The following is a 17,479-nucleotide window of genomic DNA, read 5'->3' as shown; positions in this document are numbered from 1 at the left end:
AACTACATTTTCCACTTGAGAAAGCCCAGAGGCTTACATGTGGATTTTTTGCCTTTTGGGGATTTTCGGCTAGAGTTTCTTCTTTCTTCCCTACGGACAGACAGCTATCCTTTCTCCTCTAATAGGAGACCTGCCTGCCTGATATATACTCTCCTCCCCCTCCCCCTGCGCAACCCCCCGCTCCCTCCCCGTGTCTCTCCATCCCTGTGTAACCCCGTTGTTCCCTCTCCATCTCACCGGGGGAGTTGAAGGGGAAGGACAGAACAGGCTGATAACTAGTTTGTCTTCCTGGCTGTGTGTTCTCGTCTCGTATGAGAGCACCCGGGAACACAGAGAGATTGGTTCTCCGTCGGGGCAGAAGCCTCTTATCTCCATATTCTAACTTTTTTGTGTTTTGATTTGTTTATTCAGGCCCCCGACGAAGGTTATAATAGTTAACTAAAACTAACAAAAAAAACGAACTAGAATTTAAAAAACATTTTAGTGAACTGAAACTAAATAAAAACTAAAAATAAATTAAAAACGATAACTAAACTGAAACTGTATTGTGTGTTCACAAAACTAACCTGAAACAATACCCTTAGTTATAGTTTTAGTTTTTATAGTTTTAGTTAGTTTTTTAGTTTAAAAAACTAAAACTAAACTATAACTAAACAAAAACTAAACTAAAACTAAGCATTTCACCAAAATAAAAACGAAATCAAAACTAGCAAACCCGCTCTAAAAACTAACTAAAACTAACTGAATTAGGAAAAAAAAGTCAAAACTAACTAAAACTAAACTATAATGAAAAAAACAAAACTATTATAACCTTGCCGCCCCGACTTGATCATACTACAGCGTCACATGAACGCATCAAATGTAGCAGATACCACAAGCTCACTTGGAGCTCGTCGATCTGCTACTTTTGATGCTTTTAACCCATTTAGACCTGACAACGCATCTGTGTCGCCTTAGCATTTAACCACTTTAAACATTATTGTATAATGTATACCTTAGCTGTTTTTTTATTGTGAAAATGTATGCACATCTTTTTATATATATATATACTATTTCACAGCAAACGTTATTAACTCAAATATTTGCTTCTGGGGGGGGGGGGGGGGGGTCCCTGGAACAACATATTTTCAAATGGCGGTCTGCGGCCGAATACATATCATTCTGGGGCTCCTTGACATGAAATAGTTTGAGAGCCACTGATGTAGAAACAGGTTTTTACAGAAAACGGTTTGGATTTACATGACATTTGTATAGAATCTGTTCTCAGGTCTAAATGGGTTAACTCATTCTGGGCGGGAACCCCTTTTGGTGTTTTAACTAAGCATTATGTTATACTTTAGCTATTGAAAAATAGCAGATCTAGAAGCTCATACGAGCTTGTAGGTCTGCTATTTTTGAAAAATCGTGAAAATGCGGCACAAATCTTTGAATATATATTCTTTCAGAAGATTTTTTTTATTATTTCGACGTCAGGCCTAAATGGGTTAAATTTTGAATCCTGAGAAGTGACAGTTGTGGACATTATGAGGTTTCCCCCCCGACAGGGACAATTGTGGACATATGTGACTAAATTTGACATTTTAGTTAACTGAAACTAAATAAAAACTAAAAATAAATTAAAAACGATAACTAAACTGAAACTGTATTGTGTGTTCACAAAAAAATACCCTTAGTTATAGTTTTAGTTTTTATAGTTTTAGTTATAGTTTTTTAGTTTAAAAAACTAAAACTAAACTATAACTAAACTAAAACTAAACAAAAACTAAGCATTTCACCAAAATAAAAAACGAAATAAAAACTAGCAAACCCGCTCTGAAAACTAACTAAAACTAACTGAATTAGAAAAAATAAGTCAAAACTAACTAAAACTAAACTATAATGAAAAAAAACTAAACTATTATAACCTTGCCGCCCCGACTTGATCATACTACAGCGTCACATGAAAGCATCAAATGTAGCAGATACCACGAGCTCGTCGATCTGCTACTTTTGATGCTTTTAACCCATTTAGACCTGACATATGAGGTTTCCCCCCCCGACAGGGACAGTCGTGTACATATGAGGTTTCCCCCCCGACAGGGACAGTTGTGGACATATGAGGTTTCCCCCCCGACAGGGACAGTTGTGGACATATGAGGTTTCCCCCCCCGACAGGGACAGTTGTGGACATATGAGGTTTCCCCCCCGACAGGGACAGTTGTGGACATATGAGGTTTCCCCCCCGACAGGGACAGTTGTGGACATATGAGGTTTCCCCCCCCGACAGGGACAGTTGTGGACATATGAGGTTTCCCCCCCGACAGGGAAAGTTGTGGACATATGAGGTTTCCCCCCCGACAGGGACAGTTGTGGACATATGAGGTTTCCCCCCCGACAGGGACAGTTGTGGACATATGAGGTTTCCCCCCCGACAGGGACAGTCGTGGACATATGAGGTTTCCCCCCCGACAGGGACAGTTGTGGACATATGAGGTTTCCCCCCCGACAGGGACAGTTGTGGACATATGAGGTTTCCCCCCGACAGGGACAGTTGTGGACATATGAGGTTTCCCCCCCGACAGGGACCGTTGTGGACATATGTGACTAAATTTGACTGAGGGACTGCCATTGGATTTTTTTGAATTTTCGTTTTTTCCATGTCATATGAAAGCAGGGAATCATAGCTTCAAATTGACATATTGGTTGTTCAGTTTGACCCACCAGTTTTGGAGATATGGCTTATAGAGTAATGTCTTGCAGAAAACAGCGAGTTGAGAAAACAGGCTTGCAAGGTTCACTTCTGTGGTCTGTGGTCTTTTATTTCATATTTACATGTCGATTTCAGCTCTGACACTTATTTCAGACATGCTCTGGTATGTGAAGATTCTGCCTGTGCTATAAACTCATTTAAAAAAATAAAACAATAAAAAAGTTTTTCTCCTCTGGTGAAAAGCTGGAATTTGCGCGACGGCAGGCTCTCAGTCAAATCTGGTCACATATGAGGTTTCCTCCCGACAGGGACAGTTGTGGACATACGAGGTATCCCCCCCGACAGGGACGATAGACACTCAAGTGCACAGCGTGCGAGGAGTAGGCCCTGGGAGGGAGCAGGGAGTTGGAAACATGAGTAAAGGCTGGGAGGTAAAAACAAAACTAAAGTAAGCTTGTCTTAGGTAAGCCTGGGACATGAACTGCGTTACCGTGCCGTCATTATTTATTGATATATTTTGGCTTTGAGCCAGACGACGTGGGGCAGGCGGACGGATTGGGATGAGGTAATATGCCGCATTTGGGGAGTGCAGCAAACCACCGTGATAGATTGGATTTTGTTTTTCCACTGTGCTGTTAAACATTCCATACCGCCACAGCCTTAGGCTTAGGTTGTCCTTTGCATTGCCTGCTTCAAATTGCTTATTTGATTCACTTTGATTCCTTTCTTCTTCGTTTTTAATCCATTTCTCCCCCCAATTCAGTCATTATGCCAATTGATTCCTCCCCACACACGTTGCTGTGCGTTGTCACTGCTGACTCACACCTGCCAATGAGGACGTAGTGTAGAGCCTTCTTCCTACTCGAGGAAGAAGGCCAGTTGAGGTTGTGTTACGTTCCTTTAAAGAAGCCCAGATCAATAGCATGCTTAGACTGGCGAAGAGCATCTCCTCTGACCCCTTACATGTTTTAAATGATGAATATCAACTGTTGCCCTCCATGAGGCGGTTTAGAGTCCCAAAATATAAGAAAAACAGGCTAAAGAACTCTTTTGTACACCAGTCTGTTCTGCTTTTAAACCAAAATCGGTAAACCAAGAGGATATGTTCTATTGTTCTTGTTCCCGTCTGCTTCTGTGATGTGTGTCCTGTAATGTACCTTGTGTAATGTATTGTGTATGTCCTGTCTGTATCTTGAACGGTGACGTCATGGACACGAAGCAAATTTCAGTGAAAGCTGACAATAAAGTTGTATCGTATCGTACTCCTCCCTATTGCGCACACATGCCACTTTGGAAAGAACTTGGGCGCCTTCCCTACGTCCTTCACAGGTGTTACCGATGATACTAATACGAAGGCTCTGTTCCAATCTGGTCAAACAGAGTCGGAGTGCTGCTATTGAGCATGTTGGCTCACTGGAAACACTCTGCGACATCAGTGGGTCTCAAAGTGTCCTTGAGTCGTTTCCAAATGGAGCCTTAATTAGCATCATCAGTAACACCTGTGAAGGAAGTAGGGAAGCGGCCCGAAAGTCGGAATTGGAGTTATTCTGTGTGCATATAGAGCCCATTGTGTCCCTGCAGACGCTCGACAGAGCCAGATGCACCGCGGTGGGCAGGGACTTTATCACTGCAGAATAACAGTGTGTGTGTGTGTGTGTGTGTGTGTGTGTGTGTGTGTGTGTGTGTGTGTGTGTGTGTGTGTGTGTGTGTGTGTGTGTGTGTGTGTTACAGTACCAGTAAGGTTCAGAGGGTGGAAGTAGGACTCTTGGTATTGGTCAGACACGCTGCTGAATTGCTCCTCGTCAGTCTTGGGCTTCGGAGCGAGGTCACCTGCAACGTAAAACGCTACATTACTGATGGAGCTGATGGATAAGGTGTCAAACAAGGATCAATTTTTTTTGTCTAGATCTAGTACTGTATTCAGAGCTAATGTAAAGTAATTACAGGGTGGTAATTACACTACTTCTCCAGAGTGGGTGGCATAACACCAGAGGGAGCTTGTTCCCCCAAAATGTGGCTCTAACAAAAGATATTCTACTATGCTTCCACCAAATTCAAGATCTTGACTCCCTAGGCAAACTCTAAACTAACCTAAACGAATGGCTGACCTTAAAATATTACCCATTCAGGACGGGAACCCCTTTGGGTGTTGTAAGCATTGTGTTATACTTTAGCTATTGAAAAATAGCAGATCTACAAGCTCATAGCGCCTACAAGCTTGTAGATCTGCTATTTTCGAATATATATTCTTTCAGAGCGAACGTTTTTAACTGAGGTCCCTTGAACTACATATTACAGATGGGGGTCGGCGGCCAAATACAGATCATTCTGGGAGTCGTTGACATGAAAAAGGTTGAGAACGACATATGAACGAGAACGAGAATTACATAGAAAACATTTTTTTCAGAAGGGAAGGAATTATTTAATGCGAATGCAAAAGGTGAAAGGGAAGTGGAGAGAGGGGCGGGATATCCGCTCAATTTTCTACACACCGTCATCCCTTCCTTCCCATGTACAGACTGCTAGGCGGAAGCTGTTGAAAATGTGTGTGAGCCAAGCAGCGTGTATGTGTCTCAGGAGAGCAGGTAAATGGGCCAAAGAGCCCTGTGACCACCGACTGCTATTCCCAACAGCACGGTTAAAAGAAACCCAACGCCTCTGTTCTGTTCACCTTGAAACACAGCCTTGTTGGAGAGACCCAGGGCTGGAGTACTGGCTCCCTCTGGAAGGTCTGCAGTGTCCTGGGAATGAGCACGCACGCGGGCACACACACACACACACACACACACACACACACACACACACACACACACACACACACACACACACACACACACACACACACACACACACACACACACACACACACACACACACACACACACACACACACACACACACACACACACACACACACACGCACATCAGTAACCACAGAGGAGAACATTTTAACTTGACCGGCTAAATGGTCCTTGGAGAGCACGGTTCGATTTGTGAAAAGCAAACGACAGCAAAAACCAGCAGTGGGGAGACATTTATTTTTCTTAACCACTTGAGGCTTAATAGACGGTCCACTAAGGAGTGAGTCTTATATTTTTTTCTTTCTTTTTTTAAGTTAGAAACGGACAAATCTTTTCACACATCGTGACAAATCTTTTTTTTTTACAATTTGACCAAAATAAGGTTAATATGGTTAATGGACGACTACCCATCGTCAAATAATTGGTCCTCACTAATGGTCTGTATCTCATAGGAGGGCGGCGGACCCTTCAGACACCCGCCTACCAGTGACATCATTGTTAGGCAGTTGTTTTTTCCTTCAATTTTGTATTTTGTATTATTATTTTGTATGTTATTAGCAAACGTACATAATCCAACGTATCAGACATGTCGACATTTGCCGAAAGGAAATGCATGTATTTAATACCGTCTGACCAGAAGCAGTGGTAAAACACATGTTTAATACCGTCTGACCAGAAGCAGTGGTAAAACACATGTTTAATACCGTCTGACCAGAAGCAGTGGTAAAACACACGTCCCAAGGAAACCAATGACCAGGGGATGGAATATCAAAAGCAGAGGCATAGATTGCAGGGGCATAAATGAACCCGTTAAGGCAGGGGTTCTCAACCCGTGGGTCGCGACCCCTCGGGGGGTCGCCAAATTATTTTAGAGGGTCCCCAAATTATTAAAAAAAAAAAAAAAAAAAGAAGAAAAGATTTATTTTTTTAATAGTTTTTTCACGATTTAAAAAAAATAGCAGATCTACAAGCTCATAGCGCGCCACTCGGTGGCGTGCTATGAGCTTGTAGATCTGCTATTTTTAAATAGCTAAATTATAACAATGCTTAAAACACCAAAAGGGGTTCCCGCCCAAAATGGTTTAAGGTTATTGTAGCAGTCAATTTATATTGGGGGTCGGGAGGGGGCGGGGCGGGGGTCCCGAGACGTTGCCAAAGCATTTTCGGGGGTCCCCGGCCAAAAACGTTGAGAACCCCTGCGTTAAGGGTCCATTTGGTTCCATTTGTACACTCGCATGAGTTACAGACCTAAAAGGGAACCACTTCAAGTAACCTAGAGGGACACTGGACCTCACTTTGAGAACCACTACAATTATATAATAGGTATGCAATACCGTATGATTGCATGTATTCATTTAATTGATTTATTATATTGAAGGCCAAAATTCTGTATAATGTATTGTAGTTTTGTAGTTTCCAACGTTTCGGCAACAAGTTGCCTTCTTCCCTGCCGAAACGTTGGAAAAATAAAAATGTGATGGCATCGTGACTACGAGCTGTGCGGCCTCTCTCCTTTCTCAGTCATAGTTTTATCTCCTGCGGTCAGCACCTCCCCACTACTGGTGTGCGCTCATACCTTCCTGTTAGTTCGGGAATTGTTAACATCCTAAATGATGCCAACCCTAGCCACCCATCCCCCACTGTCCTGCTCAGTATTGTGAGCAGGAAGGTGTTTTACGAGGCCACTCCACTCACATCCTGCTCAGTATTGTGAGCAGGAAGGTGTTTTACGAGGCCACTCCACTCACATCCTGCTCAGTATTGTGAGCAGGAAGGTGTTTTACGAGGCCACTCCACTCACATCGGACGCCAGCAGCTCCTTCAGAGACGTGCCGGAGATGTTGGCGAAGTTCTCCACGAAGTTGCGCGGGGCCCGGAAGGCTCGCAGCACCTTCTCATCGGCGCCGGACACGAACTGGAACCTCCCCACCATGGTCAGGCACTGCAGGTCATAGCCGTGGATCTGCGGCCGGGAGATCTCATGCCAGGTCCTCTGCAAGAGAAACAGTATGAAGTCTATTAAAAATCACACCCGTGTGAACTGAGTGGTGCAGTGAAGTCACACACTAACCATAGCAACCGTGCTCATCTGTACAGGGGGCCCCATGTACAGGTACACACATACACAGATACAGACAAAGCTGGTTGTTGGAGTGGTTTGCACCACTCAAAAATAAGTCAATTAAACTAATAATAATTCTGTGTGGAGTTTGCATCTTCTCCCCGTTGTCTCCTAGGGTAGGTACCCTCACAAAAAAACATGCAGTAATCCTGTTCTCTATACTGCCTCCCCCTGGCCAGCCGGGGTGCCTGATGGAGGGGAAAGGAACTGGTTGGAATAACGTGTTCTTTCCATGCGCTACGCCCAACCGAGGAAATTCCCCCCCTGTCAGGTGAAAATAAGCGGGTTGGACTCATCATGCATTGAAGGAAGCATGAGGTCAGTCCTTTGCTCTCCCCAGGTTGGCAGAGGGAGTGTGGAGCACAGGATTACATTAGATAATTGACACTGGGTGAAAAAAATGGGTGACCCTATTGTGGCCATATCATAATAGGCAAACATTTGGCAAAACGTATTAATATCACAAATAGCAGATTTTTGTTCAACAACAAACTACATTTAAAATATAAAGCACCTGGTCTCCACATTATGTGACCATACATACTTTTATGTATAGATAGATAGATCTTTATTGTCATTTCTTGCATGAAACAACGGAATTCAGTTTAGAGCTTCACCATTGGCATAGAAATAAATAACCATACTGTGTACAATAACCCAAAGTGCAATAGTGCAAAGTCCAAAGTTGAATCCAATAGTTTAATACTATAGAGGAGGCTGGGGGATGGGGTGGCGGGGGGCAGGTTGTTTATTCATGGAGAAGATAGGACAATAAATGTAAGACTAGTTAGTTAGAATGGAAGTACAATGGCAAACAGAAAAAGAGTTTTGGTTCCCCATCGAAAGGAAGCCGTGGTATGAGAATGAAACAAAAAACAGGAACTCTTGCTGACCTGAAACAAAAAAGGAACTTATAGAACTGAAAATAATCCTATACAACCACCTTCGTTTCACACAGTCTGCATTCCAACATCGAGTCAACATGTCGTTCCTGCTCATGCTTCTGTTGACTCTCGCCTCTCGTTGCGATGGAGAAACCCCCGCGATGAAGCTCATCCTAACCGACAAGGCGCTTCAGTACGGCACACAGATAGGAGCAGACGTGTTGTGTCAGAAAATCCAGGCGGTGGACATCCCACAGCAACAGGGAAGCTTCAGCCTCAGCGTGTTTGGAGACGTGCACTACGTCCTCGACTGGATGAGCGTCGTCCGATGCGAGTTGCCCGAACCTTCTGTGCAGTTCGACGAAGAAAACGTGGGACTCAAGATGGCGGTGGACGACCTCGCCGTCACGGTGTCGGGGAACTGGTGGACGCGCTATTGGTTCATCCACGACGGCGGGACGTTTACCGTGTCGCTGTCGGACGTCTACGTGAGCACCGGGGTGACGTTGGGGAGCGACTCCGAGGGGCACCCGACCGTGGACGGTACCTTCTGCTACGGGGGGATCGGGGACTTGAACATAGACCTGGAGGGCGGTGCCAGCTGGCTGATCCAGCCGTTCGTGAGCGAATATCAGGATGCCATCAAATCCCAAATCGAAGAGCGGATCTGTCCGGGTTTCCGGCAGGCCGTTCAGGATGTGCAGAGACAGCTAGCTGCGATGAGTCTTTCCATCGCGGTGGGCCCCGACGTGGCCGTGGAGGTCCCACTTACCTCTGCACCTCAAGTACAAAGTACACGCCTTGGTCTGGACTGGAAGGGGGAGTTCTACCACGTTCAGAATCACACGGAACCACCGTTCCATGCCAAACCTTTCACATTGACCCCACAAAGTGACTACATGGTGCAATTTGGCTTTTCTGAGTTTGCCGTGAACTCCGCCTCCTACGTCTACTCCTCCTTCATCCAAGCTCAAATCAACGACAGCATGATCCCAAAGGCTTCTCCTGTGCGCCTCAACACCACTTCCTTTGGGATGTTCATCCCTCAGCTGCCCAAGATGTTTCCCAACATGCTCATGGAACTGCAAGTGGCCGCCAGAGAGGTTCCCATGTTCAGCTTCGTCTCTGACTTGGTGGAACTAGACGTCTTGGCCGTGGTCAAGGCCTTTGCCGTCTGTCCCAACACAACCCTGGTTCCTCTGTTCAAACTCAGCGTCGACGCCAACTTCAGCCTCAAAGTCTTCTTCTCCCAGGGGAAAGTGAAGGGCTCTGTGACCATGAGAAACTTTACCATGGCACTGCTGTCCAGTGAGGTGGGGGATTTCCAGATCTCTGGACTGGAGAGTGTTGTAAAGATGGCCTTGAAGATGGTGGTGTTAGCTAAAGTGAACGCCATGCTGTCCCAGGGTGTGGACATTCCCAGCCTCCACAACATCCAACTGGTGAACCCTGTGGTGCTGGTGAAGGAGGGGTTTGTGGTCATTGCTTCTGATGTTAAAATCTAATGCATTCACACAGTGACCTGTGTGTGTGTTTGGGGGGACATGACATTCTGTTTCTTTATTTAGATGTATTAAAATTGATGTTTAATCCACTGTTTATACTCACAATCAGAGGATTGACAACTGAACACATGAGGTTGATTTCGTAATGTAAGCATAACAGTAGCTCAGGAGGTATTCGCGGTTCGATTTCCTGGCTCCCCCTGGGTTTGCGTCTAAGTGTCCATGAGCAAGGCACTGAACCCATAACTGCCCCATTGGTGTGTGTGCGTGCGTGCGTGCGTGCGTGCGTGCGTGCGTGCGCCTGGCAGCTGAAAGGGTGAATTTAAAGCACATTCTAAAGTGCTTTGGATACAAATGCTATATAAATGCACCATTTACCATTTCACATAAATGCACCATTTAGCGTAATGTTGCTGCCCTTCTGTACTCAGTTGAAAGTGGAACTACTTACAGGGAAAGTGCCAAACATCATCATATTGGGTCTCATCACATCCCTTACTGAAGGGGACACTGTGTAAGTGTGATACTAACACTCATAGTAAAACCACCCAAAAGATTGTTTTTAAATAACAAAACGTTTTGAGTCAACCTAAAGCAATATATTTTCTACGGGGATATGTTATAATGAACTTGACTATTATATGAATAACAGTACACTGAATATATGGCACTGTATGAATCAATGTACTGTATGCTTTATCAATCACTGTTGTACTCGCAATAAAGCATTCATTGTTAATGTCCATGCGCACTTGTATCATGTTGTGTAAAATAAACAATAAACTATCTCCCTCTCTCCCTCTCTCTCTCCCTCCCCTCTCTCTCTCCCTCCCTCCCTCCCCTCCCTCCCCTCTCTCTCCCCCTCCCTCCCTCTCTCGCCCTCTCTCTCCCCCTCCCTCCCCTCTCTCTCCCTCCCTCCCTCTCTCTCTGCATCCCTCCCCCTCCCTCTCTCTCCCTCCCTCTCTCCCTCTCTCCCTCTCTCCCTCTCTCTCTCTCTCTCTCTCTCTCTCCCTCCCTCCCTCCCTCCCTCCCTCCCTCTCTCTCCCTCCCTCCCTCCCTCCCTCCCTCCCTCCCTCCTTTCCATGTTTGCTTTAATTTCAACTCGCTATTTTCTTATTATCGTATTGCTTTTAATTCTTATCTTTTGTTTTTATTTTCCTAATAAAGTCGTTTGAGTACTTAGAAAAGCGCTATATAAAGTCCAGATATTGTTATCATTTCAAAGCACAGTAGCACTTATTATTGTGCATCTGAGCCAAAGCCAATACAGTGGGTTAAATATAGAACAACAAGAGGGGGGGCTCGCAACTCACTTTAACACATTTTGGGCGGGAACCCCTTTTGGTGTTTTAAGCATTCTGTTCTACTTTAGCTATTGAAAAATAGCAGATCTACAAGCTCATAGCGCGCCACCGAGTGGCGCGCTACGTGCTTGTAGATCTGCTATTTTTTAAAAGTCGTGAAAATGCGGCGCAAATCTTTGAATATATATTTCAGAGCGAACATTTTTAACTAAAATATTGGCTTCTGGGGGGTCCCTGGAATATTTTGAGATTGGGGTCCGTGGCCCAATAGAGATATTTCAGGGGGTCCTTGACATGAAAAAAGTTGAGCACCACTGACTGGGTTTTTCAGAAAAATGTTAGGATTTAGAAGCCTTTTTTTTATCGACCTCAACCCAAAATGGGTTAAAAGCTCCGATTTGATTCAAAGTCACAGCAACAATATGCTGCTGTGCTGTGAATAAAATTGGAGCTTTCAAAGTGGGTTTGCGAGCCCCTTTCATGTTGTTCAAGATTCTGTTTTTACAGTTTGACACAGCACCGAGAAACGGAGGATGTGTTGTTTTTATTTTTAGAACAAACCTGGCGGCCTGCATGTCACGCTTAAAAAAAATACAAAAATGCAAATTATGGAATAATAATAACACAGCCTATAAAACATTAGTGATAAGCCTTTCTTAAAAACCACATGCAATGCATATTAAATCAGGATGGAATCCAATTAAACCGAGAGTCCCTCAAGCTGGGAAACATGTTTCAGCAAGTTTTATGCATTAGCGTGCGCGCGCGCGCGCACGCACGCACGCACGCACACACACACACACACACACACACACACACACACACACACACACACACACACACACACACACACACACACACACACACACACACACACACACACACACACAGAAAAATCACAATGTTTGTATAAAAACTTTAAAAAGAAAATGTTGACACATGAAGAATATTTAAGAGAATATTCATATTGGTTTCTGGATGGATTTTTAATACAGGGATGCAGACACGTACAGGGATCACTGCAACACAGTCTCACACCCAAAAAAGGCAGATAGCTACCTTTTGTCAGACATATTTGCCTTCCATATGCCTATTTGGGGAAGTGGCTATGGCCAAATGTAGCCCAAGGAGTGTTTTCCGTGCAAAACTATTGCTTTCAATGGATTCAGAATCACGAAAACCTTCTAGTTTGACACATCATGTTGCCTTATAGGTACCCCAACTTTCGGGAGCTGTCACAAAGTCTCCCAAGAGAAACAAATTGGAACAAATTGAGAGGTGATGGTAGACACATTTATGAACACATGTGTGAAGAAAGCTAGTGGTAAGCTTCTTTTTTTTGGCAGATTTGCCACACATTTCCCAAAGTTTCCCGTATTATGATTTGGGTTGTTGACAGACTGTGCTTTACTGACAGTCTGATCACATCCACACACAAATCACAAGTCAACTCACGTGGCATATATTCCCATGCCGTTATTGTTGCGTAATAAATGTCCCCACGTTATCCCGACAAACCAAACAAACAAACAGTCAGATTGACTTGATTTAGGAAGAAGCCGACAAACAATATACTGAATGCTGTCCAGCCTGAGCTGGGTTGGGATGCACTCAGTGTTTTGATTTTAGTTTTAGTCATAGTCTCTTTTTATATTTATTTAGTTTTTATTTTTATCAATGACAGCACTCAATTAAATTCAATTCAAAGGGCTTTATTGGCATGAGAAAACATACGTTTACATTGCCAAAGCAGAAAGCACAATACAAAAATACAGCAATACAATCAAAACAAAAATGATGTACATTTGAAAGTCAGAATCTTCCATAGATCAATTTCTATGTACCAAGATCACTGGATGCAGGTATAGTGCAGGAATATGCACAATGATTAGTCTTTAGGGTGGTTGTGTTCCGTTTGATATCCTTCTCCTATCACAGCAACTCACGAATCTTGCTGCTGTGTTTGCACATTGTTTTACTTCGCCCAGCAGATATGGGAGTTTTTTGTCATTGGTCATGTTTTCAAAATCTCCGTGTGTGGTTGTAATCTGTGGCAAGTATGTGTCTCTGATGTCTTGGTACAATGGACAGATGGTTAGGAAGTATAGCTCGGTTTCCACTTCATTTTGTGTGCAGTGGGTGCATAGTCTGTCTTCTCTCGGGATACAGGTCTGCCTATGACGGCCTTTCTCGATCGCAAGACTGTGCTCACTGAGTCTGTACCTAGTTAGGATTTGTCTTTGTTTTGGGTCGGTCACGGTGCTCACGGTGCTCAGGCACTCACACCCACGCTATTTGTCAGTGTTGTTGCCTGTTGCATGGCGCTGGTTGGCTGCTCCCTGAACGCCCATCCTCCATCCTCCATCCTCCATCCAAATATGGAGACTTCCATTATGAATCTGTGGCGGGAGTGAGAGGTTGTGTGTGCAGACCGGCGGTGCTGTGATTAAGACGGCAGTTTTATCCTGGTTGCCCTCCACTGACCGGCTGGACAATCGGGGTTGCAAACCTCGCACCTGTAGTATGCAAATTCGGGGACACACAGGGGCATACGTGGAGAAGTTGGACATGTGTGTGTGTGTGGTATACCGTACCAGTACCACCGCCGCGTTAGCGAGTTCACTCATTCCATTAAAGCAGTGGTTTTCAACCCTTTTCATATCAAGGTCCATTATTTATTCGGTATTTGAGCCACATAGTACCATTTGATGAGATTTAGCCTCTCGGCAGTGTTGTCAAGTAATATACTACTTTCAGTAATATTATTACTTTTTTCCAGTAATATGTAACTTAACTAGTTACTTTCACATTTTGAGTAATAATATTACATGTTACTTTTTTCCTAAAGTAACATTATTACTATTTTCACAAGCCTTGGTAGAACTGTGGGTTTGAGTGTTTATTTATAATGGTAGACTGGATAGGGGTCAAGTTGCTTTGCAGACTGCTGATCCGCTCTAGATCTAGACTCTAGAGTGGATACGGAAACGATGCACTCGTCGGTACGTATGTGTGAAGTATCGGATGCAGAAGGGCGGGCCTTAAACCGTCCGGAACACGGAACAACAACCTAAACTAGTGTGTGTAACTCGTTAGACTGCACTGTTAGAGAGAAGAGACGTAAACAAAGTAAGACTTTTGGGCACAAAATACGCAATTACTGGAGGCGAGAGAAAAAAGTAATAAGTAAAGTAATAACTAATAAGTAACTAGTTACCTTTCTCAGGGAGTAATAAGTAGTGTAACTTTATTCCTTTTTTTTAAGTTATAAGTAGTATATTATTGTTAAAGTAATATTTTGACAACACTGCCTCTCGGACCCATGCAAGACTTAGAATATTTTGTTATATTTGGATAAGATTTTGTCCACAATGAGAGACTATAGGCAAACGTTGATCAAAATAACAATTCTTCTACATTCTGTAACTGGGGACCACCCTGAACTCAAGGACCACTGGTGGTACCCGGATCACTGGTTGAAAACCACTGCATTAAAGGTTGTGTAACACTGGATTATTTCAAAATTGTGTATTTTGTTTGTTTGCTAAACATTGTGTATTTTTTAATTGTTGATGACATGTATTATCGTGTAGTTTTGTTATTACATGAAACATGTCTTTCAGATTGACCAGTTACTCTTGATATGATGGACTACTGAATCAGTTGTGTGTGGTTTACGTGTACAATAAGCATGGTACTACTGTACAATACAAGTTATAATATTAACACAAATTATTCCATTATTTCTGGTTGTAGACTATTGGAATTCCATTTATATCCAACTTAGGCTATTAGATACAGATATTTGTAAAGTATGTCTTTGTCTGTTTTTAAAAAAAAACAATACAAATATTAAAAGCGTTAGAAGACCCTGGTTGTGAATGTTGTGGAATGTTTTGGGGGATGTCTGTCCCATTGTAAACAGACAGGTTTACAGGTGATAATGGGTTAGGGTGGGTAACCATATTGCTGAATGGATCGACCAACCAATTTGCATGTGATCCTTTTAGTATGATAAGTACAGTGGATATAGCCTACTCCTACAGTATAGTGTGAATGGAGTGGAACACGTATAGGATTGATAATCATTTGTATTCAAATTATTTAGACTGTAAAATACAACTTCTGAAAGGTGATAAAGACAATTCAAGCTATTGGTCATCCATACATTTGGACTAAGGTTAAGCATCCCTAAGATCACGGTACCAACTGCACACAGCCATTGTATGAACGTATTCTCTCATGGTCAAATAGACATCTCACACATGCAGGTTTAAACTAATGACGGGGTTGAATAGATGTTCTGTCCATGCCTATTTTCCTCTCTAGTACTGCCATGTAGAGAAATATATTTCACCAGGACATGTTAAACTACAGAACATGTTAGAACTACATGCACATAACATGACAACTACATATACAAAATAATACATTATTAAGCCCCTCCCATACGCTCACAGCATTTCACAATTGTAACCTTTTAAATAGGTGTATTCAAAATAATGGTGCCTTTTTTAAGTGTAGCCTATTTCCATTTATTTCGTTTATTGTTTTTGCTATTATTTCATTTGCTCTGTGCCCTGAATGTGTTTTCTATTAGGCAATAAGGTTCAAATCCAGGGTAGAATAGACAACTTTTAATTAATCTTTATTTTTTTACTGAATCTGATTGTCATTTTATAATGTTTCATTTGCTTAATGTTTGATATAAAACATATTGAGTTGCCTTGTTGTTGGGAGCAGTGATTGGCCAGTTTTGTTCTATTGTTGTGCCCCCTCACTCTGATTGGAGCATCTGTTAGTATTTAACAAGAGTTTGTTCTGCTTGGAGTCACATTAAACTCTGCTAGTTGTTACGAGCTGATCTGCTTTCTCCACTAGCTTTGTTTTGGTTCTACTTAAACTTTAGTACTTCATTTTACAAGATTTTTGCTCTTAAAAAAAATATATATTATCAGTTTAGGTGGGCAAGTTTTGAGTTATGGATTTACTACAAACATTGAAGTCCTTGGTCAACCAGAGACTATCTGCTGCTGCTGAAGAGATATTTGGGGTCGTTGGAAGAATTCTAACAGAGTACGAGGATGAAGCTTTCCACATCAAGCAAGAAACTGACCGCCAACGCAGACTACTGGATATGGTTTTACAACCAGTCGTCAAACTACACAGAGCAGGTTAGTAAAACCTTTACTATGTTAACCTTTACTATGTTAACTGTTAAAGGCTTGAACATGTTTGAACACGGTAACTCTTCCAACTGCATGAATCCATTCATGTTAGGGTTAAACTTGCATTCAAAAACATTCTCTGTGGATATATCTGATAGCAATATGTTGGTATTCAATTGATCATTGTTTGCAAACCGTCATGTCGGTTTATTGTAATTGTTCATGTAAACTGTAAAAAGTGTCCTGTAAGTCCATATGGGCTGGGCTTCTTCGGAAGCATGACACTTAAATAAAGAATCAATCAATCAATCAATGTTGTAGCTAATGGTAAATTATATTTGAGAAACAAAGAGAGGCTTGTTTTAGAAATTGGGGTAAGAAACAATAATTTGTGTGACACTTCACACTGGAATCAAAACAACATTGGGACAGATATGGAACCAACAGCAGAAGTGTCATGTAATAATGTGTTTCTATTCTGTATCTTCTGTCTAGAATCCATACACCTCCTTGTGTGTAAAGAGGAGGTATTCCCTGAGCAGCAGGAGAGAACATCCAGTCTGGTCAAAGAGGAACCAGAGTCTCTACAGATTAAAGAGGAACAGGAGGAAAGAACCTCCAGTCTGATCAAAGAGGAACCATCATCTCCACAGATTAAAGACGAACTTGATGAGCTACTTCAAAGATCAGAGGAGGATGGTGGATCAACGGAGACATTGCTATCAGTGAAACATGAAGATGATGAACACATACAAACAGAACCTGTAGCCAGCACCTCATCTAAACACATGGACACACAAGCTGATGTAGAGGACTGTGGAACATCACAACCAACTAGTGATGATCAGCTCATCTCTTCACACTGTTCTGAATCTGACATCACTGAAGACAGTGATGAGTGGGACGAGACCACGGATGACCAGTCAGGTTTAAACACACAGCAATTGCACAATAAACACATGGGAGGAAATAGTTTGTCTTTGAACAACAAGCTGCTCCATGACCT

At 42.8% G+C, this 17,479-nt stretch overlaps 2 protein-coding genes across 2 annotated transcripts in view; one reads left to right on the top strand and one right to left on the bottom strand.

Annotated features, from left to right (window-relative positions):
* Positions 1-17,479, bottom strand: part of elp2 (elongator acetyltransferase complex subunit 2) — a gene marked incomplete at both ends in the record, with an annotated part of 67,177 nt that overhangs the window by 10,121 nt on the left and 39,577 nt on the right. The window contains 3 exons of the mRNA XM_079522985.1: positions 4,424-4,519; positions 5,361-5,430; positions 7,292-7,483. Of these exons, the coding sequence (XP_079379111.1) occupies positions 4,424-4,519; positions 5,361-5,430; positions 7,292-7,483 (358 nt within the window). The remainder of the gene's footprint in view (positions 1-4,423; positions 4,520-5,360; positions 5,431-7,291; positions 7,484-17,479) is intronic.
* LOC306938625 (bactericidal permeability-increasing protein-like) lies at positions 8,595-10,001 on the top strand (the record flags this gene model as incomplete). The annotated part of the gene is made up of 1 exon (XM_079522887.1): positions 8,595-10,001. One exon carries the CDS (start codon positions 8,595-8,597, stop codon positions 9,999-10,001), a length of 1,407 nt encoding a protein of 468 aa, XP_079379013.1.

Source organism: Electrona antarctica (assembly GCF_951216825.1).
Source record: "Electrona antarctica genome assembly, chromosome: 15".
Taxonomy (NCBI): domain Eukaryota; kingdom Metazoa; phylum Chordata; class Actinopteri; order Myctophiformes; family Myctophidae; genus Electrona; species Electrona antarctica.
Note: the sequence above shows the minus strand (reverse complement) of the source record. Positions and strands in the feature narration are given on the sequence as shown.